This window comes from Hordeum vulgare, chromosome 6H (genome assembly GCF_904849725.1).
Source record: "Hordeum vulgare subsp. vulgare chromosome 6H, MorexV3_pseudomolecules_assembly, whole genome shotgun sequence".
In the NCBI taxonomy this organism is placed as follows: Eukaryota; Viridiplantae; Streptophyta; class Magnoliopsida; order Poales; family Poaceae; genus Hordeum; species Hordeum vulgare.
The window spans coordinates 16491319-16514007 of NC_058523.1; the positions used below are offsets into that span (position 1 = coordinate 16491319).

A 22689-nucleotide genomic window follows, 5' to 3' on the forward strand; every position below is an offset into this window, starting at 1 on the left:
CAACAATTTGGGCCCATAAAAAAACAGCCAGAGAGATCATCACCACAATGATAAGCAAGGCAAGACCAGAATACAAAAAAGGAGCTAGGACAATGATTGTCCTCGTTCTATCAGAAATCTGGAAAGAAAGAAATGAGTGCACTTTCAGAAACAAAACAGCAAGAGCCGCGAGCATATCCACCTCCATCTCCACAACTCTCCAATCTTGGAGGCAAGCTGGAGCAGTTTTCCTAGAGCACCCGTTCAGGGAAATTACGTGAGGAGTACAAAGTCTGCGTCAGACTTTCCTGTTTTTCAGAATTTTTTTCCGCGATTTCTTCCTGTTATGTCCTTTTGATCTTTTGATCAACCCCACCCTTTTGTATTCCCGCCATGCTTTCTGCTATCTTAATATATGCCAGCCAGCAGCTGGATCTTTTAAAAAAAAAGATATCACTTTTAGATAAAACGAGATCAACGAGACACGAAAGACACGGATTTTTACGTGAAAACTCTTGCGAGGGAAAACCACGGACGCATGAAGACGCAATCACTATAAGGGTGAAGTATTACAAGCACGAAACGACATGTTGTCTTTAGTTGCGACTACATGAAGTATATATGAGGGGCAATAGATGAGAGTCTTTGGAAGACAAGTAAACCAGTTGTACTCGTACGCGTCGGTACCAACGCAAAGGCCCACACCGTTTGTACTACGTCTAGTCTGATACTGTAGGATTTGGATCACAATTTAACATCTTGTATGTCAAGTCGGTGGTGTTTTTGGAGGAGGCCTACTAGTGGGGTATGGCGCATGAGCCATATATATCGTGGCCTGCTGAGCCCTAAGCCAGCCTGGTGGATCGACTTTCCATCATGTGGTGTAGCACCGAGACGTGGTATGGTCTAAGTATATATACTTATATCCCGCAAAAAAAAAAAGTATATATACTTATGGCTAATTTCTCTTCTTTTATTTATGTCTATTGTGAACTGAACCTGCTTTAAAATACAATCATGACCCGATGCGGTGCAAACCACTCTAGCGAAGCAAGACTTGCTCTCGCTTGGTCTCTCTAATGTATAATGTTTGGATTGAATGCAACTTATTGGCTACTTCTCTTATGCTCATGCGTTCCCTTGGGATCAGACGCGTACAAGACAAAGCCACTTGCATGAGTGATAGTACGCATCCATGGGCCGCATTTTCTGTTCCAATGCTTGTTCGGATATAGATCTTGCATTCTCCACTGAGGCGGGCATCAATGATATGATGTATCTTATCCGGATAGCTCCTCTGCACAAAGTTGACCATGTTGAGTTCATTCTCAAACATAGGATCCGCCGTTGGTCTTTTGCCAATGAGCATCTCTAGGAGTACTATTCCAAAACTGTAAACGTCGCCATGGGTTGATGCCTGCCCACTTTGACCATACTCTACCAAGAGATAAAATAGTAATAAGCAAACTGTAAAGTTATTTCTAAATGTAAATAACAAATGGAAGTGCGGGAGTTGCTATACCAGGAGCGATGTACCCTATCGTTCCCTTCAGTCCCATTGAGGTGTCTAAGGTTGAATGTCCAATGAGGCTTGCTATGCCAAAATCTCCCAAATAAGCATTCATGTCATCATCAAGAAGGATATTTGTTGGCTTCAAATCACAATGTGCAATCTGCCTTTCACAATCATTGTGTAAATAAGCCAATGCATCAGCAATACCAATGGCTGTGCTTGTTCTTTGGGCTAAACTCAAACATCTTGTAGAACTACCCAAATATTTGTTATGCAACCATGTGTCCAAATTTCCATTAGGCATGAATTCATAAATTAGAGATTTGAAAGGATCACCTTTATTGTCTATTGTTGAACACGCAGTTAGGATAGGTACCAGGTTCCGGTGCCGAATTCTACACAGAACCTCGCATTCGGTTACAAAACTTTTGTCGGCAAATTTCATATCAAGGTCAAAAACCTTTATAGCCACTTGTATTTTAGCTTGAGTTAACTTTCCTCTGTACACTGAACCATAGCTTCCTCTTCCGACAAGGTTTAACTCTGAGAAATTCCCTGTAGCTCCAGCTAGATCATTGTAAGCAACTCTAGGGAACTTCTTACCAAAAGAAAGCAAAATTGTGTATGTTCTTTGTGACGTCTTCTTGCCAAAGAATATAACATAAGTCAGCATTATAAGTGACATGAAGCCAAATAATGGAATCAGTGCTCTGACCAAATAGTATTCTGTCTCTGATTTCCGGGAAACAGTAGGACACATGGGCATGTGAAGATCCATGGCACCTCCACAGAGCCCCCAATTACCCTCAACTGAAGTAGCTGTAGCATTTCTGAATACTCCATCTCTTGGTATTTCACCTTGTAGATTGTTATAAGACAGATCCAGCTGGGTGAGATATGGAAGATTACTTAGCTCTGTTGCGATGGATCCTGACAAATTATTATGCGAAAGATTGAGCATGCTCAAACTTTTTAGACCACTCATGGACTTCGGAATGTTTCCTGAGAGAAAATTGTTGTCCACTAGGAGGATCTCCAACCCCTGACACTCGCCTAAAGTGACAGGGATTTGACCAGAGAGCTTGTTCGATGAAAGGTCTAGTTTCGTAAGTTGTTTAAGATTGCTAACCTCCGGAGGTATTGGACCATCTAAGTTATTATAGGATATTATGCAATTGGTCATTCCAGAGAGACGACTAAAGAGCTCATTAGGAATATGGCCCTGTAGACTGTTATTACTAAGATCCAGCTGTAACAGAAATGGAAGGTTTCCCAAACTGGGCGGTATAGGACCTTCGAAATTATTTCGAGAGAAGAAGAGTTCGGTCAGCTGAGCTAAGCTGCCAATGGAGGATGGAATCAGCCCAGTGAACTTATTATCTGAAAGACTTACAACTGATAAGTTTTTAAAATTTCCAACCCATGTTCCAATTGGACCGGTTAGGTTATTATGATCAAGTAACAGCATAGTTAAGCCAGTAAGATTTCGTATGCCCTCTGGAACTGTCCCGGACAAGTAGTTATAATGGAATCCAAGTTCTTTAAGACTAGTCGACAAATTTCCAACTGAATTAGGTATGGCTCCATTCAAATGATTATCATTTAACCCGAGGACTTGCAGAGAACCACAATTGCTCAATGCATCTAAGAATTTCCATCCTTGATTGTCCTTTGCATCCAACTTGTTATGATCGAGTTCTAGATAAGTCATATCTCGAAGGTTTCCGAAAGAAGTCGGAATTTGGCCGGTAAGATTGTTATATGATAATTGTATTATGAATAGGAATGAAGCGTTGCCTAGGGAGGCAGGGATTTTACCCTCGAACATATTGTCCTGCAATTGAAGCGCAATGAGATTTGGAAGAGTATCGCCAATGTTAGAAGGCAGTTTCATTTGTAGAAAATTCGAATTCAAGTCGAGGACTGAAAGGGCAGAATTGTTTAGAAGTGTTCTTGGGATTCTACCGGATAACATGTTACCCCCTAGAAGCAACATGGTAATATCTGGTAAGTGCCCAAGCTCAACCGGAATGTTACCTTCGATCTGATTATTTGACAGAGCGAGAAACTTTAATTTGGTGATGTTTTGTATACTTGGTGGGATGATGCCAAAGAAGCTATTTTGTGCAAGGTCCAATTGGACAAGGCTGGAGAGGGAACCGATGTTTGGGGGGAGTGAGCTAGTTATCAAGTTGAAAGAAAGGTCTAGATAGGACAAGTTGGAGCAATTTCTTAGTGCATCAGGATTGAACCCCTGCAACTTGTTGTTGCCCAATTCAAGGTATTGCAGCCTATGAAGGCGGTTATGTGTGGGCAACTGACCAAAAAAGCCGTTTGAGGAGAGAATCAGTGTTGTGAGCAAGGTTAGATTTCCAAGAGAGGGAGCGATTTTGCCTTGCAAGGTTTGGCGGGTGAGGTTGAGTGCAGTGACACGCCCTGGGTGTGCCAGGCTACAGTTGACGCCCTTCCACAGGCAATGGGGGATGCTACTGTTCCAAGAGCTTAAGGATTGTGTTGGGTCGTCGGTTGCGGCCTTGAAATCGAGCAACCAGAGCATGTCCATGCTGTTATCAGAAGGGACTATGGAGCAACGGGCGTTGCGAACCCCACAAGAAATGAGGAGCAATGACAGTAGCATAAGCATGGTGAGTCTCCACGGTAGATTGGCAGACATATGCCCTCCGTTACCTGCAAAGTGTTAAGAATAAACATATTGTTTGTCTACATATGTTCACTTATGCAGCTAGCTGAGTTGTGTGACCTTGATTTCATGAAGTACGGAAACAAATTATAGTGCTTGCTCGATAGGAGGAGTAAGTAGGACACCTTACCTTTGCTATGGCGGGTCGCACAAGACGGCGGCCGTTCTTGCATGGTTTTTTCCGGGTGTTGTGGTGTGAAATGTGAGTTGGGATACTGGATGCTAAACTGGCTGAGGTCCCAGGGGTTTAAAACCACGTTCACAGCGTCATCGCATCCACATCTGCATGTCATCTCAAATTTCCACGCCTTATCTTAAGATTGACCACAGCTGCATATCATCACGTCCTGGAGTCCGTCAACCGCTACTTTTCAGCTCTTGTCCCCCACCATTGGTGTCGCTGTTTGAGCTAATCCCCATAGGTCTACCCGTTGTCCAGCTATAGTCTTTTCCACCGGAACACGACACAAATCCTCTGCACCATATCGATGCAGACAAACGTGCATCCATGTCGACCGGTTTACTGATCCAAGATGCACATTCAGAATTGTGTCTTTGTGTGTGTGCTTGCGCGCTTGCGTGCGTGCGTGCGTGCGTGATGGCCTTACTTCCAGAATGGGTTGTGTGGTCATGAACGGCTTGTGCTTCGTTGTGTTTTCACCATGAGTATTTGTTAGAGCCTTGATGTCATCCTTGGGGGCGTCATTTTTGGAGGTGTACGCGGGCTCGGATGACCAGTGGATGTTTTCTTCGGTGGAGCGATGCTTGATCCTGCACATTCAAGGCGACGGATCTCGATGGCGTGGCGCCCTAGTGATTTAGCATCTGATGTGCGATGATGGACTCGCACAGGAGGGCGACGCTGTCTGGCGTCGTGGTGACGTCGACGGCTCTAGACCGGGCAAGGTGGATGCGTTAGTACAGTTCTGAAGATGGATTGGTGGCAGTTGGTGGCGGCGACCTCTAAGTGTGTGTCGGACCAGTGGATGCCCATAATCGGCAGGTGGCTTTGTTGGGGCCTCTAGTCTTAGATGTTAGGTTTGGCTGCGAGGTCTGTTTGGTATTAGGCCCAGACTATCAGCATCCCTTCATCAACTGTATAGAAGTAGCGACATATGTTGCCTAGACGGTGGCTTCAGTCTTACTGATGTATTACTTTGTAAGGTCTTTTATGAATAATTAATAAAATGACTGCATGCATCGCTTAGATGCAGAGGCGGGGGTCTTCCTCCTTTTCTAAAAAAAACGTACGTAATCCATATGGACAACAAAATGATGTTGAGATGCCGTGCCTTGCAGGGTCATGCTGATGGTGAACGAAAAAACTACATCCAGTATATAATTTGCGATACTTCACGGTATAGTGTATAATTGACATCTTCTTGATATTAATATATTCCTTTTATTCAAAATCAGTGTATAATCTAATTTAACTATCATACTAATTCCAAAGAATATGCTTAAAACAGCATTGATTTCTTGTAGTTAATGTTAACATGGTACAATTTATTTTGCATTTTCTGGAGGGGATTCGCCCCTACTAAATGCCACATACCGACACCAGAATATATTTATATTATATACACTAAAACTACAATTCAAATCAAAATAGGACATTAGGCTAGAAAACCCCTCAATAATCAGAAACATCAAACCGTTCACTTACTACATCGACAAACTTTCCATCATTTGATCTTGTCGGTCAAAGTTGGCGCATTAAAGTGAAATAAAATCATCCACCTTTTCAGTGATGAAATTTAACTATTCCACTTAGTGGCGGATCCAGGATTTGAAGTTACCCGGGGCGAAGTTTTGAAGGATACAAAAAGCAAAGCCAAAATACAATCATATAATATAAGGGATAATATAATTGATACAATTAATTGGCCAAGTGGTATGCACTTATAAGAAAACCAATGCAAATAATTGTTCAAAGTAGTTTCACTCTTAAAAACTAAGTGAAAAGCTTAATACAGAACAAAAAAATTATGTAATCTCTAACTTGGACTCCTGCTGGTCAAATCTATTCTTTATTCCCAAATGCCCAATCTTCAAGTCGATTATGTACCTAGAAAGCATAATAGGTTGTTTGCAATATCCTGCGTCCTGCTTACAGCGACAAGTCAGCCCTTTTAGCGTCACGCGTTCGATCTTACAATAGTATTGGTCGACCTTTCCAACTTCGCATGCCACGTTTGCAACAACATACATCATGTATCCTAAATGCAGGAGTGGTGCTGATCATTGGAGCATCATGTGTCCCGCTTGTAGCAACAGGGTCAACCATTGCAACGTGAGCGCCTGCTTGGAGCAATAACCATATCTACCCTTGTAGCGTCAGGTGTCCCGCTTGCAGCAACGGAAATCGACCCTTGCTGCATCACGCATCCCGCCTTGCTGAGTGATGCTGGCCGGTGTAGCATCACGCGCCTCGCTTGCAACCTTAGTGCATACCTTGCAGCATCGAGTGTCCCGGCCTTGCAGAGTGATGCCAGCCATTGCAGCGTCATGCAACCCGCTTGCAGCAATGGGTCTACCCTTGTAGCATCTAGCATCCAGCTTGCAGCGATGGTGATCGGCCCTTGTAGCATCGCACGTACCGTATTGCAACAGCGACATACCGCATTACAAAGTAGCTCGTCCTAACTTTCGGCAGCAACAATGGGCCTTACAATAGCGGTGACTAGCCCTTGCGGTGTACCCGTGTAGTGTCTTGGCTTGTAAAAGCGCCACCTAAAACATTGTAGGGACGCTCAGATAACAACCAAATGTCAACATTTTTCTTTTCTTTTCCGGCAATACGAACTGAGTATGTGGAACAAATTCATTGTTTTGATCCTTTTCTATTAGTTTAGCATGATTTGACCCTATGTGTAAAATAATTTTGGATTTGACCCTATGTGTATTTTTTTTAGATTTGATCATTTTTCTACCGTCATCGTTTTTGACGGTTGGGTAACACATTCTACCGCCAAAGCCTTTGACGGTAGGACTTACCTACGTCACCATGTCCGTTTTATGAAAAAAGACGATAAATATCATTTTATTATAATTGCATGCAGGTCCGTACCGCCATCGACTATGGCGATAGGGTCTATTTTCGCGACAAACGGACATGACGGTGTAAGTAAGTCCTACCGCCAAAGGCTTTGGTGGTAGGATGTGCTACCCTATCACCAAAGACAATGACGATAAAAAAGGTTAGATTCAAAAAAAAAACATATAGTGTCAACGTGCTGAACTTATAAAAAAGTCAAAACAGTTAATTTGTCCGAGTATCTGGCCGTCTAGTAACTGCTCTGTACCGTCTTTTTGTTTGTTTGAGACAAGCCTCCGTATTGGCTAGTATTAGCTGGTTAGCATAAACTTAGTAGTGAAAAATGATTGTAGCTAGCTAGCTCGTGGTGATCATGCACAAAGAACAAGTAAATCTGGGAATGTCGTCCTCCATGCTGGGGGTCGAACAGTGCTCGGGACGGTTGACGCGGTCGCTATAAAAGTTTGTAACTATATGATGTTTTGTTTTCCATCTTGCTATAGCAAGAACCAGAACTGGTGGCTCTTGGTTGCTCTGGAATTAATGGGCTGTCCGTGTATTTACTGTGGGTGTTTCATAGTACGAATTGACTATCAGTCACTATCTCACCTGAATGAATAACTGGACCATTGTGCCAAATAAGGCCTAAACATTAAATGGAACAAGCTGGTTTCGTGGTGTAGTTGGTTATCACGTCAGTCTAACACACTGAAGGTCTCCGGTTCGAACCCGGGCGAAGCCAATTCTTTTTCCCCTATTTTTTTTGTGTGTGTGTGTGTTCTTCACTGAACTCTTTCATGTCAAATCCCCGCAGATTTACACTCGCAGTGCAAGCAATAGTTAAATAAATGTGTACATGAATCTACATGTGTTTTCCATCTCTTATGAACCTTCCAGCACTCACCAAGCAACTCAAGGATCTTTCAGAAGAAATTAAGCCACACAAACAAAACCAGGTTCCATTTCCACAAGGACAAGTAAAGAAGAAATTAAGCCACACAAACAAAACCAGGTTCCATTTCCACAAGGACAAGTAAAGAAGAAATTAAGCCACACAAACAAAACCAGGTTCCATTTCCACAAGGACAAGTTGCAAGACTGTACCAGAAGAAATTTTCAACAGCTTGTAGATGTGCTTGCACATGGAAATAAATCAACCACAACCAGGTTCCATTTTCACAAGGAGAACTTCTAAACACCGTACCACAAGAATTTTAAGCAGCTTGCAGACATACTTCTTCTCTAGGAGAAGAATTAGATATGACAGCAGTCGCATAGTAAATATACATATAAAAGTACGCTGGGTTGGGTTGCACAGAGTAGATTGAAAGCTAGGGTCGCAAGCATACATAGACTGGAATATTTAGAGATATCTACTACTAGATATTGGAACAGCCATATTGATTGTTAGAATGGCTGAGTTCCAGGTAACGCCCCTCGCAGAAGCATGCTTTCTCTCTTCAGTTTCTCTGCCCTGACAGTGTCTAACTTGAGCCTATCCATACTCTTCTCTCCAGGTTCTTTCGGAGGTCTGCCTCTTTTTTTGGGTTGACCATCGCCTGATGTTCTTCTATCCTTTATTAGAGGCATGTCCCTTTTCTTAGGTTGAATATCACCTGATGTACTTCTATCCTTTCGAGGCCTGCCCCTTTTCTTAGGTTGATCACTAGGTTTCAGACATGCTAGAGAATTTCCCCCTGCTGATGCTGACGCCTGAAGCCACCCTGGTAGCGGTGGGTTGTTTGACTGTTGGCCATTTGCCGCTCTGACCACCATCTGATTGCTAGCAACGTTACTTCTGTAGTCGGGAACAACATTCTGATGTTGGAATTTGTCCATCACAAGTGTGTTGAGGGGGATGGTTGTGTCCAACGGCAGCAGGATCTCCTCCAGTTCGTGCCACTCAAGATCTTCCTGGTCTCCATCTTCATAAACAACGGTGTACCAATTGTTTCCACTGTCATACCAGACAACTGTCCCTGCATAGTACTTGTCTCCAAACCACTTTCTCACTTTCCGCTCTACTAGCCATTCACCAAAGAAATGATCAACTCGGGATCGCGGAGCCTCTCTTACTGCAAGTTGTGAACCAGATGCGAAATCAGGAGGAAAGTTTGGGACACCATTGATAACGATGGCAGGCTCTCTGGGTACTTGAACAACAGGTGCAGTGTCTGGCTCCTGCATGTCCTTCCTCCCCTCCATGACCTGATATTGCATCCATTCCTTGGATTTAGCTAGAAACATCCTGGAGGAGAAAGAAAATTGTTTCATCCACAAAATGGGTCATCGACTCATCGTAAGCAAGAAAAATCAAAGAACAAGCAAGCATAAGTCAAAGACTTTCACAGCTACAATTCAATATTTTGATGAGTCAGGCATGTCGAAAAATAAGAGATAGCAACCAACACTTGTACTCCCTATGTCTCAGTGACAAAAAAGGTCTTATATTTTGAGACAGAGGGGGTATTTAGGAAGCACTGCACATCACATTCGCATCAGTACTGATACTTGAATCTCTACTTTCATTTAGGGGACATCTTGGATATTAACCAGCTACAGATGCATTTCTGTTTTTGCATCTGTACTTCACCTATGCGCCAGACTGCTGTATTAGTACGACGTATACAATGTACTAGTGTATCAAACGATAAAATTGCATTAAGCGTGTAGCAATTGCATTAAGCGATTATCTACAAACAACAGAGCAACGCACACTATCTCAATTGAAAAAATGACGAATTTTTTAGAACAGTAGCCACTAGCATGAGCACAACCACCCATCCATCAGCATCTGGTAGCACAAGGAAGCAGCAGCACAACACCAGCACCTCAAGAGGCAGCAGCTGGCGCACGCACGGGAGCAGAAGAGGAGCTCACCGTCCGGCGACGAGGCAGATGCAGATCGGCGGCGGCCCGCGTCGGAGAGGAAGCAGAGCCGGGGTCGTTGTCGAGGAGGGCGGCGGCGAGGAAGAGGGGGTTCGCTGCAGAGGAGGCGAGGGGGCGGCGACGGCGGGATCCGGGGGAGCGGCCGCCGGCGGCTTGTGGCGGCGCCGGTGGGGATTTGGGAACCGCTGGCAAAAAGAGAAATGAGTTTTTTTTTTCTTGAGTCGGCAAGAGAGAAAGGGAGAGATGAAGATGCAGCAGCCGCTTATGGACCGTTGGATTGGGAAGCAAGGGACACGATGCGGCCAAGATCTAGGCTCATGGTGCATTTGCAGAACGATCCTTGGAGTGCAGCTGATTATACTGATGGTCCTTGTGAATCCCAAGATCATCTGAATTCCAACGTTTTCAGATGATCTTGGTAATGAAGACGTTGGCGTGTTTCCGAGCACGCATCGCAAGCAGCACAAGACAGGCACCATAGATCCGCAATCAGGATACTGGAATTTGCACGGTCCTTGAGTGAACCTCCTTATGAAGGTTACAAATAACCACGATGTAATGATTTTTCTGATCTAAACGGTCTTATATTTTTTTACGCATCACGGGTCCATCTTCGCAAGTCTGCTAATACAAGTTTACTTGGAAAAATTCGGTTAGAAATGCTCAAGATCTCACATGATTGATGGTTCCACATGTTGTAACATCAAGACTTGTAAGTGTTGTGCAGATTTTATTTTATTTTTGAACCCATGTACGTGTGATTTTATTGGGTTGATGTTGGCCAGTGATTTGGAAAACTGAATTTTTCAGCAGGCCACACGTACTTTTTGTGTACATTCCTCTCGTGTGTTCCACATTTGTATGTTTTGCTTCTGAGAAACACATTTGAAAATATATTAACAATAACATGATTAAGAGAGAGGGGCGTTTTGGCACATGGAAGAATATTCATTCTTCATAATTCTTGTTTCTCCAAGCTGTTCCTCCTGACATAATCGATGTAGCATCACTTTGAAACTAAAAAGAAAATCGTTTTTTAGTGTCTAATTGTTTTCTCGAGGGGACCTAATAGAAGCACATGCTCCATAAAGCAAGGACTAGTATGCACATGTACCATCCCCCCCCCTCCCCCCCATATTAGCTGCATCATATCCCTTCCTTTCACATCTAATGGCCCATAAAGCGGCTCGTACATGTGTAGCACGAGTTGAGCCGTTTCAAGATATACGCTCTCGAGAGAAAGGAAGGGTGGGAATGCATTTATTTTAATTTTGTTTGACATAGTATTTTTTTTCATTTCCATTGATCAAGAAATAAGCGATAATTATCAGGTTAATTAACAAAAAATCAGTCTAATGCGGATACAATTCAACCCACACACAATGGGCAGCATGGACGGACCATCGAGGTGCTGCAAGCATCAGCGCCATCACTGAAGTCCTCCAAACAAACGACCCCAACTTCATAGTAGAGTCGCACTAACAAACCGAACCGGATTTGCAAGTTCCGGCTGAAGATGCTCTAACCGGAGAGAATTGTTCTCTCATTCACAAGAACACTCAATATGGTCACTAAATTCGCTAAACACCTTGTTGTGACGAATTTATACTGCACAATGCAATAGTTAATATATACATGAATGTGTTTTCCATTGAGGATCTCCAACACTCATGAAACAACAAACTCAAGGATCTTTCAAATGAATTCATTCAGCTAGACAATCACAACTTATATGTATATGAAGGAGAACTGATAGCCGTAGATTTTATCTTACTTGAAAGGTTGGAGTGAACAAGACTCCAACCTCATCCAGGGCTCCAAGGTACCAAACCGCTCCCTGAAACTTGCTCTTGCTCTTTGTGATACTCATACAAGACATAACAACTTCTGAGCGCACCGCATGTGCTAGCTACCTTCGTTCACTTCACTAAATTGTCCCCGTACATGCAAAGCAAAATCTTGCGAACTCAAAGTGTAGCTCGTGCTCAAAGTTGAAGTGCCCAAATAGAAGGGCAAATCCAGTGTTGAATTCCCAAAAATTACAACCCGAGTAAACACGGGTGGAAATTTTGTTCCCAAATACAGGACGACCGACCTTGCTCGTAGATCCGTTCATCAAACAAGTTTTTTTTTTCGAAAAGGAGGCATCGCCCCGGCTTCTGCATCGAGTGATGCATGCAGCCCTTTATTAAGAACCGGAATAATCCAAAGCAAGTACAAAGTCTAAAGGTAACTCGTAAACATAAATTACAAGGCGATCAACGCCCAAAAGAAACGATAGAGATAGGTGAAGTTGGCTAACTCCCTATTCTATCAGCATGTCGCCATCCATATCAGCTGAAGATAGCCTGAGCTACCATCTCCCATCGGGCACACCCAGTAATCAAAGGCTCCCTGGTTTCCACAGGAGTGAGTAAGGACCACATGGGGATCAAGGCGGTAGTCCTGAGGATAACCTGCAAAAAATTAATACAATGTTGTCTGTTAAAAACTAGGTCATTTCTACAGTTCCAAATAGCCCACAAAAGTGCGGATGATCCAACTCGAATTATTTTGGCTAAACGAACATTAACCCCGTCCAGCCACGTCCCAAATAACATGTTAATGCTAGTAGGCAGGGTGATGTTAAAGGCAATATGGATTGAGCGCCATAAAAGTTTAGCCATAGGGCAGTCCAGAAAGAGGTGCTTAATTGTTTCAGACGACTGACAGAAGCTACACCTTCGATTTCCCTTCCACTTTCGCTTGGCTAAGTTGTCCTTAGTTAAAACAACACCTTTGTGAACAAACCATAAAAAGATTTTTAACTTATGGTGCTACGATCGGCTACGAGAGCAGTTCTGGCACCAAGGCATACCGTTTCTACGATCCACAAACCAAGCGTCTACGGATTTCACGCGACGTCGTGTTTGAAGAAAACCAAGCGTGGAATTGGAGCGCCGCAGCCGACGATGCTCCAAACAGTAACATATTTGCAGTTGAATTTCCAACTGATGATGATGCAGGGGAGGATGTCCAGGTGATTGGCAAGACGCCCAACCAAGGTGACCACAATGGTAGTGATCATCATGGTGCCGACACCGACGACGACGCGCATAGGTCGCCAGGAGATAGCGACAACGCCGCGCACGACACAGGCGGAGATCTCGACGACAACATCGACAACAAGGCGAACAAGAACGGCGACAAGGTGAAGAAGGGCGTCAAGTCAGCAACCAGTGGTGGAGGAACGAGCGGCGCTAACGTCCAGGCGCATCGCAACATCCCCATCCAGTACCCGATGCTCACCGACGCCAACTACGGCGTGTGGGCGGTGAAGATGAAGATTATTCTCCGAACCCTCCGAGTGTGGCAGGCAATCACGGACGACGACGTCGATGACGAGTCCGACGAAGGTGCCATGGCCGCCATAGCCCAGTCCGTGCCGGATTCCGTGCTGATGACATTGGCGGAGTTCGAGACGACAAGAGAGGCGTGGAACGCACTCAAAGAGATGATGATGATTCGTGGTTATGGCATGCTAGATTTGGACACGTTAACTTCTACGCCTTGAAGAAGATGTCAAAGATGGAGATGGTATCCGGGATGCCAGTTATCGACCATGTTGATCGAGTATGTGACGGGTGCTTGGTTGGAAAACAGCATCGCAGGCCATTCCCTGCTCAGTCTACCTATCGTGCAAGTGATGCACTCGAGCTGCTCCATTGTGAAGTACAAGGCAAGACTCGTTGCAAAGGGCCACATAGATCACCATGGAGCAGCTCGAGTGCATCACTTGCACGATAGGTAGACTGAGCAGGGAATGGCCTGCGATGTTGTTTTCCAACCAAGCACCCGTCACATACTCGATCAACATGGTCGATAACTGGCATCCCGGATACCATCTCCATCTTTGACATCTTCTTCAAGGCGTAGAAGTTAACGTGTCCAAATCTAGCATGCCATAACCACGAATCATCATCATCTCTTTGAGTGCGTTCCACGCCTCTCTTGTCGTCTCGAACTCCGCCAATGTCATCAGCACGGAATCCGGCATGGACTGGGCTATGGCGGCCATGGCACCTTCGTCGGACTCGTCATCGACGTCGTCGTCCGTGATTGCCTGCCACACTCGGAGGGTTCGGAGAATAATCTTCATCTTCACCGCCCACACGCCGTAGTTGGCGTCGGTGAGCATCGGGTACTGGATGGGGATGTTGCGATGCGCCTGGACGTTAGCGCCGCTCGTTCCTCCACCACAGGTTGCTGACTTGACGCCCTTCTTCACCTTGTCGCCGTTCTTGTTCGCCTTGGCACCGCCGCTGCCGGATTTGACCGACTCAGCGTCGCTGTCCGTCATCGTAGATCGTAGATCGTCGAGGCTCTAGATACCAATTGTTGGCTTTTGAACGTGCGTATGCAGCTGTACAGGCGTGCCTACGCGATTCTTGCTTCGGACGGCTACTTGACGGAATTTGCGTAACCAGAAAAACGAAAAGCAATACAAAGCAAAGGCTCGACACGGGCCTTTAGCCATCAAATCCATCGATCAGTTTTATTCGTGTCGCTAGTTATGCAAATTCCGTCAAGTAGCCGTCCGAAGCAAGAATCGCGTAGGCACGCCTGTACAGCTGCATACGCACGTTCAAAAGCCAACAAGTGGCACTTTAACATTCCAAATATGCGAAGATTTTGGAATAGGTTTATTGTCAATAATATGGTCATACATTGATTTAACTTAAGTGGCACTTTAACATTCCAAACAAGTTGATGGTGGTTAGACCAGGAAATACGAGATGCCTATCATGGCCATTGGTGAGCGGTGGCACGCCAGAGAAGCACACCGTGTCTTACGAAGCCTTCAAATCTGGCTACGCTTTGGCATCCTGATGTCTCCTATTCTGAAGTTCCTTACATTTCTAAATGTGCATACATATGCTGATATGCATGTACGTTGTTACTTGCTAGCTAGCCTGCACTACCTTCGTCCATTTCTCTAGCTTGTTCTCTACGCCATCAATCGAAAGATCCATACATATGGAGTACTAGCAAGTCACAAGTCTTTATAGGAGAGCAGACTAGTGAAACACTTGAAACAAAGAGCGAGCTTTCTCCATCAATCGCAAAGATCCAAAAATTGATTGGCATGTACTCCAATCAACTTGTAAATAAATGATTGGATCTTTGAGATTGATGGAGGAAGCTCGCCATACATTGTGGTTGGTCGAAACCTACCTACATTGAACCGGATCTAGGACATATTATTTTTTAGAAGATATTCATAGATAAATGGTTGTCCACATAGAGGCATTTTCATTCACATGCGATGATTTTGCACAGTCATTTAGCGGCCATTTTAAAATTTAGTGAGGTAGCTTAACTCATTATTCTCCATGTCCATACTGTAATAAAAATAACATTGTTCCCAAAGAAGAACTAACTAGCAATCGGATGGAAAGCAATCTATGGCACATGTATATGTCATCATGACTGGGTAGATAGGTGATCATATGCTTGTCTCCTTGCTAAAAAAAGACCACACATTTCATTCAAATATTAGTGGGGTTTGTTCTATCTTTTGGGACATTAGACAATAAAAACTAGCTAATCATTGTAGGCATAAAATTCCCATCTATTTGTCTTATTAAGAACTTTTGGCATATTGGACCACTTGCGCGACTGTATTGATAAGAAGGACCACCATTGAACGTAATTAACAAAACTACCATGGCATTAGGACAGACAACCGACATATGGCACCTGCCGCCACAGCTGGAGGTGGCAAGGGCTGCCGCTGTAGCGTGTGGAAGCATGTTGAGTAGAACGACCACCAACACTGATGGGGAACAAAAAACGAAAGAGTGGGACCTGCCGCCACAAGCTATGGCGGTACCCTTGTGACGTGGAGCCTGCCGTCACAAGCTATGGCGGTACCCTTGTGACGTGGAGCCTGCCGCCACAAGCTATGGCGGTACCCTCTGATGTGGAGCCTGCCGCCACAAGCTTGTTTCTACTAACAAGTCACAAGTTCTTATATGAGACAAGACTAGTGAAACACTTGAAACAAAGAGCGTGCTTTTTTCATTAGTCACAAAGATCAAAAAAATGATTGGAGAAGCTCGCTATACATTGTGGTTGGTCGACAACCTTTATATATATTGAAACCATTCTAGGACATATTATTTTCTAGAAGATATTCATAACACTTCTGTTTTTGGTACCCCCTCTAAACACATCAACGGTCGAGATCGGTATGTACCCCTTCTTAATTAAAGGTATGATGGGAATTAAATAATACTCCCTCTGTTCCTAAATATAAGTCTTTTTAGAGTTTCCGCTAGGAAACTACATATGGATGTATATAGACATACATTAGAGTATGGATTCACTCATTTTATTCCGTATGTAGTTCGCTGATGGATTCTCTAAAAAGACTTATATTTAGGAACGGAGGGAGTAATAATCTTGTCTAGTTAAAGCTTAAGGCTAAGATATTGTTAATGCTAGATAATTAATGGATTGAATGATGTCAAATAAGCGATCTCTTGATCCTTTTGCGCGAATGGCGTGATGGCCGGAACTCCGGCAACCAAATTCTCCTGAGATGGTTGTCGGTCTGTTGCCGGAGATTGAAAAAGAAAAACTATTTGCATCATGGCTCAATAGATGTCATGCCCTACGGTGAGCATTAACTGTCGTGGGAACGATCCTGACAATTGAAATGGGATAGGTTAAGGAGCATGATGTATTGAGATGCAAATGGGTGACATAGTGTTTTTAACGAGTTCGGGCCTCTCGCTGTGGAGATAACAGTCCTATGTCTCATGCTCCGGAGAAACTTTCTCTTATTTGAATATGAATCCGGAGATTACAATGTATGAGCGAGTTTGAGAGAGAGATGGAAGAATGAGAGACAGGCCCCAAGCTATGTGGTGAGGGATGGCTTAGATAAAGTGCGTCACTCCGTCACCTCTATGTTACAAGTGGTGAATTAATGTAACCCGTCAGAAGAGCCTCATTAATATCCACTATGAAGGCAACACATGATCTGCCATGTTGATTGTTGGTCTTCACATATCCAAGTGAGTTATGCGGTATCACTATGTATGGTTAATACTTGTCCGAATAGATGTACGTCTGACGTTCGAGTAATGTTGATCTAGATGTCATCTGTATGGATGAGTATCGTCTGAGTGGATAAGCCTTGAAGGACATTGAATGTTCTTATGACCCATGGGTCTTGATACTTGTTGATGTGTGGCCCTATGTAAGATCCAAGATGTCAGTCTTGTGGCCCTATACGTAATGGGTGATCGCAACAGCTTCTTCGTTGCAACTTATGCCTTGGCAACTTGAACTCTGACTGCAAAGTATGTCAGTGTCCGGTTACAAGTTTCATTGATCGGGGTTGTGATAGGAAGGGCTCTCGCACATCTAACAACTCCATTGCACACCTGTGACATGTTGCTGATCATCGTACAGTAGCAAGCCTCAATGTCGTGAGCTTGCACCCACTTGTACAACTGAGGGCAATTCTGGGCGTTCCGTCAGATTTATAGCCGTCCTACGACCCCTCCGGTCTTCTCTCTCCGGCAAGGTTGTGCGCTCAATCTATCCATTGATTCCTGACCAGATGGCATTCATTTTGGCCACAAATCCTCTTGAACAGCTTGACCCAAACCTTGTTTTTTCCTATTCTGTTTTTGTGCCTTCTTCTCTGAACCCATGTCAGCCGAGCTCCTTGAGTATTGTTTTCCTGTAATTTAATTCTCTGAACTCCTACCAGGAACAGTGTTTACCTGTCAAGTAAGTATGCAAGGGTTTGAGAAGGAATCACTCATACAATAGAGAAAGTGTATGCCATGGTGTTCTGTTTCCCTTGTCAGGTAAATATGGAAGGGTTGAGAAGGAATTGTTCAGAGAAGAGACACCAGGTACATCCAGGGCGCTGGAGTAGATCTCCATCTGCAACTGTAACACGCACACAGGTTGCTTCGTCCCTCCTCCTTTTCCGCATCGGCGATTAGCCCGCTCTGCTCGCTCCGACATGGCCTGCTCCACAGCGTGTATGAATGAAGAAGCTGACGCAAGGTCAGCACTGATTGCCATGGTTCAGTCCCTCCAGCATGGCCTTCTCATCTGATCCCATTCCTATGTGGATGCTTGTCTTGTAGATTCAGACACATTTTGCAAGACCTAACTGGAGAAAAGTGTTCTCTCACTTCACAAAAACTCTCAGTATAGGTGACTAAATTCTCTAAACATCTCAGTGCAGTGCAGTAGTTAGTACGTATGTAATACATGAATGTGCTTTCCATTGAGGATCTCCAACACTGACGAAACAACTAGCTCAATGATCTTTCAAAACAATTCATTCAGCCAGACAACCACAACTTGTATGTATAGGAAGGAGAACTTCTAAGACCGCCATACCAGAATTTTTTTTAAACAGTTTGCAGATATACTTGTATGTATACAAAAAGAAATTGTTATATGATAGTGCACACATAGTAAATCTGGAATCTAGCTTACAAGGTTTGTTTGTACCCTGGGTAGTACAAATAACATTGAAATGCTAGTGCCGCAAGCATACATAGACTGGAATATGTAGAGATGTCTACTACTCCCTCCGTCCGGAATGAATTGACGCTCAAACGGATGTTTCTACGAAATACTATATTGGAACAGTGACATTGATTATCAGAATTACTGACTTCCAGGTGGTGCCCCTCGCAGAAGCATGCTTTCTCTCTTCAGTTTTTCTGCCCTGACAGTGTCTAACTTGAGCCTATCCATACTCTTCTCTCCAGGTTCTTTTGGAGGCCTGCCTCTTTTTTTAGGTTGAGTATCACCTGATGTACTTCTATCCTCCCTTTTCTTAGGTTGAATATCACCTGATATACTTCTATCCTTTCGAGGCCTGCCTCTTTTCTTAGGTTGATCACTGGGTTTCAGACATACTAGAGCATTTTCTCCTGCTGATGCTGACGCCTGAACCAACCCTGGTAGTGGTAGGTTGTTTGACTCTTGGCCATTTACTGCTCTAACCACCATCTTATTGCTGGCAACATTAGTTCTTGGTCTAGCCACCTTAGTCCTGTAGTCACGAACAACATTGTGATGTTTGAATTTGTCCATCACAAGTGTTTTGAGTGGAATGGTTATGTCCAACGGTAGCAGGATCTCGTCCAGTTCATGCCACTCAAGATCTTCCTGGTCTCCATCATCATAGACAACACAGTACCAATTCCTTTGACTGTCATACTTGGCAACTTTCCCTACATAGTACGTGTCTCCAAACAGCTTCCTCACTTTGCGCCCCTCTAGCCATTCCCCCAAGCGGTGATCGACTCTTGATCGAGGAGCCTCTCTTACTGCAAGTTGTGAATCAGATGTGAACTCAGGAGGCAAGTCTGGGACACCATTGATAATGATGGCAGGCTCTCTGGGTACTTTAACAACAGGTTCAGTGTCTGCTGACTCTTGCATGTCCTTGCTCCCCTCGATGACCTGATATCGCACCAAGTCCTTGGATTTAACCACAAACAGCCTGGGGGAGAAAGAAATAGTTTCATCGATAAAATAAGTAATCATAAGCAAAAAAAAAATCAAAAAATCAAAGAACCAAGCAAGAAGTGACCATATATAAACCGAGCACTTTCACAGCTACAATGCATACTTTGATGAGTCGAAACATAAGAGATACCGACCAACAGTTGGGATTTAGGAAGCATGGCACATCGCATTCGCATCAGCGCTGCTACTTGCGTTTAGTAAGCACTTGGGATATTAACCAGCTGCAGACGCATTTCTGTTCTTGCATCTGTACTTCACCTATGTGTCAGCCAGACTGCTGTACTGAGGCACGATACCTATCAATTGGCAAGTAAAATGCCCAGTGTGCTCACATGCTTCAGTTGACAAATTCGCATAGCAATGCCCACTGTGTACGCATGGTTCAATTGGAAATCTGACAATGTTTGATAACAGCAGGCACTAGCATCAGCAGTTCAGCACAAGCACCCATCGATCCATGGCACAACAGAACAGTAGCACACGCAAGCAGCAGGAAGACACCAGTAGCTCAAGCGGGAGCAGCTAGCAGACGCACGAGAGTGGAAGAGGAGCTCACCGAGGCGGCGTTGATCCGGTGACGAGGCAGATCCAGGTCGGCGGCCGGCTGGCCGGCCTTAGAGAGGAGGGAGGCTCAGAGGCGGGTCGTTGTCGAGGAGCGCGGCATCCAGGGGAAGAGAGAGCGCGTCGGCGTCCCGCCTGGATGCTCCGCGCGACGGCGGGAGGCGGGGGATCGGCGACCGGCGGCTTGTGGCGGCGCTGGTGGGAAGTGGGAACGGGAATCCCTGGCACGCGCTTGCAAGAGAGAACAAGCGTGTAATTATTTTTTTATTCAGTACGAGAGAAAGGAGCTGGTGCTTATCTAAAAGTACATGGTCCTGTTTTTATTTTTTACTTGTACACCACACGCAGTGTTTTGCCATGGTAACTACGTATATGATGCTAGATGTAATCTTAAAATGATATGTTTAAAAAGACAAAGCTCTTAGGATGAAGCACATAGCAAACACCAAACAAGGATTCCAACACCATTATCTTGACATTGGTAGTGGATGTTTGTTGGATTTGGTACTCGCAATCTCATGGAGCCATGGTTGCTTTTGGATATAGCAATGTTTAGGGTAGCTTTCTTGAGTCCACGACAGTTGAAGCATCCCATCCCAGCATTTGCCTAGTAGTCGGGGTGCCGTTGTATCATTGTCGATGCAGTCGTGCCATTGTCGTCGCAGCATTGTCAGGATCGGGAAGCATGCTGTCGTAACATCGTCGAAGCACTCGGGCCTCCACCGTAGCATCGTCGTGGTCGTCGAAGCACGCCATCGCAGCATCGTCTTTACTGTTTGAAGCGTGGCATTGTCATGGTTGGTCGCAACATCATCGCAGTTGTTGAAGCACCCATCGCGATCGTCGAAGCACAACATCGCAACATCATAGAAGCAATCGGTTTGCCATCGTAGCATCACCGTGGGTGCACTAGTAGAAAATGGGTCTTTCGGTCGAAGCCCAAAACCATATTAGCCCCGGTTCAAACTAAAACCGGGACCAATGCCAGGCATTGGTCCCGGTTCGAGCTGCCAGGCCCTAGCGGGGCAATAGCCCCGGTTCGGTTCGATGCATTAGCCCCGGTTCGCGCCAAAAACCGGGACTAAAGATCCAGCGACTGACACGTGGTGTTCCGCGGTGGTGGCAACCGTTCGTATCCCCCTTTAGTCTCGGTTGGTGGCTCAACCCGGGACTAAAGGTCTGACACGTGCAATGCCGTAGTGGTGGCAACCGTTGGTATCCCTCTTTAGTCCCGGTTGGTGGCTCAACCCGGGACTAAAGGCCCAAACGGTTTGCATCCCGCATCCCAAAACCACAACCGAAGCAGAGTCTTTGTCGCGTCGCCATTTCTCTGTTCTTCTTCCTCTCTCGCTCTCGCTCTGTTCTTCCCCTCTCTTCTTCCCTTCTCTTCTTCCACCATGCCAACTCGCTTTGGAGAGGTGCTCGCACATGGCAAGACCAAGCTCGATGTCGTGTACACGAACGAGAGCAGGGAGGTGCCGCATTTTCTTAGACAGTTGAAGGAATGGCTTGACGCCGCAGTGGATCATGAGAAGTTCTTGGGGCTTGATCTGGAGTACACGGCCGATCAACACGGTGTTGCCATCATCCAACTATGTTTCAAACACCATGTCTTGATCTTCCAATGGGCGAGGTAAGTTTTGAGGCTTTCTTTGATCCAAGGTAATGGCATTGTAAGTTTATTTGTTTCAATCATAGTTGGTTCCCTTCAAATAGTTGTAGTGAAACAATTTTGATTACTTGAAGGGGAACACAATCTGATTGGAATAGTGTTCCTTAATCTGAAAAATCTTATTAGAATCAACTAGTGTTTAATATGTTCCATTGGAATCATAGTTGGTTCGCTTCAAATAGTTGTAGTGAAACAATTTTGATTAGTTGAAGGGAACACAATCTGATTGGAATAGTGTTCCAAAATCTGAAAAATCTGATTGGTTTAATATGTTCCATTGAAATCATAGTTGTAGTGATAAAATTTTATGTGGTGTTCTTTGATCCAAGGTTATGAAAATTGCATATAGCTAGTGATCTCTCTAGGTTCCATTGGATAGCAATATGATATGTAAAAATTGCATATAGCTAGTGATCTCTCTAGGTTCCATTGGATAGCTATAGTGACCTCTCTAGGTTTCATTGGATAGCAATATGCAATATGTCTAGCTTATTGAATATTTACAAAACTGTGGGAGAATATATATATATATGTCATAGTTAATTTACGGTTTCTTGATCAATTCATAGGATATGAAAATTGCATAGGATAGCAATATGTTCCATTTGAATCCTAAAGATAATTTTCTCTTTAGTTGTAGTGAAACATGTTTCCTTATTGCAGCAGTATGTAACATTTGTTCCATTTTAATTTGTTTCTGTTGCAGTAGTGACAAGCATTGTCCAGAACTCATGGACTTCCTTCGCAACGGCATCACTTTTGCTACCGTTGACATAACGAAC

General features: G+C 44.4%; 3 protein-coding genes and 1 non-coding gene across 4 annotated transcripts; 1 reads left to right on the forward strand and 3 right to left on the reverse strand.

The window, feature by feature from the left end:
• Positions 1 to 931: 931 nt before the first annotated feature.
• Positions 932 to 4474, reverse strand: LOC123404748 (receptor kinase-like protein Xa21). Its single transcript, XM_045098693.1, has 3 exons — positions 4324 to 4474; positions 1502 to 4180; positions 932 to 1416 (listed from the first exon to the last, which is right to left on the reverse strand). The coding sequence occupies exons 1-3, from the start codon at positions 4364 to 4366 to the stop codon at positions 1022 to 1024; spliced, it is 3117 nt and encodes a 1038-aa protein (XP_044954628.1). The 5' UTR covers positions 4367 to 4474; the 3' UTR covers positions 932 to 1021.
• Positions 4475 to 7898: 3424 nt separating this feature from the next.
• On the forward strand, positions 7899 to 7972 carry TRNAV-AAC. Its single transcript has one exon. It is a non-coding gene; the product is annotated as a tRNA-Val (tRNA).
• A 391-nt stretch (positions 7973 to 8363) lies between these two features.
• Positions 8364 to 10328, reverse strand: LOC123404749. The gene is made up of 2 exons (XM_045098694.1): positions 10111 to 10328; positions 8364 to 9478 (listed from the first exon to the last, which is right to left on the reverse strand). Exon 2 carries the CDS (start codon positions 9475 to 9477, stop codon positions 8638 to 8640), a length of 840 nt encoding a protein of 279 aa, XP_044954629.1. The 5' UTR covers position 9478; positions 10111 to 10328; the 3' UTR covers positions 8364 to 8637.
• Positions 10329 to 18452: 8124 nt separating this feature from the next.
• Positions 18453 to 20490, reverse strand: LOC123404750 (the record flags this gene model as incomplete). Its single annotated transcript, XM_045098695.1, has 2 exons — positions 18453 to 19648; positions 20231 to 20490. Coding segments are annotated over 2 exons (1104 nt in total), but the record flags the coding sequence as incomplete, so codon positions are not given.
• Between the last annotated feature and the right edge of the window lie 2199 nt (positions 20491 to 22689).

Bases quoted from the DNA above. Each gene is read 5' to 3' on its own strand.
- LOC123404748 (XM_045098693.1), bottom strand. From the start codon at position 4,366: ATGCAAGAACGGCCGCCGTCTTGTGCGACCCGCCATAGCAAAG. The intron at 4,181-4,323 runs GTAAGGTGTCCT...AACACTTTGCAG, and splicing joins TGCGACCCGCCATAGCAAAG to GTAACGGAGGGCATATGTCT. The intron at 1,417-1,501 runs GTATAGCAACTC...ATCTCTTGGTAG, and splicing joins GATAGGGTACATCGCTCCTG to AGTATGGTCAAAGTGGGCAG.
- LOC123404749 (XM_045098694.1), bottom strand. From the start codon at position 9,477: ATGTTTCTAGCTAAATCCAAGGAATGGATGCAATATCAGGTCATGGAG.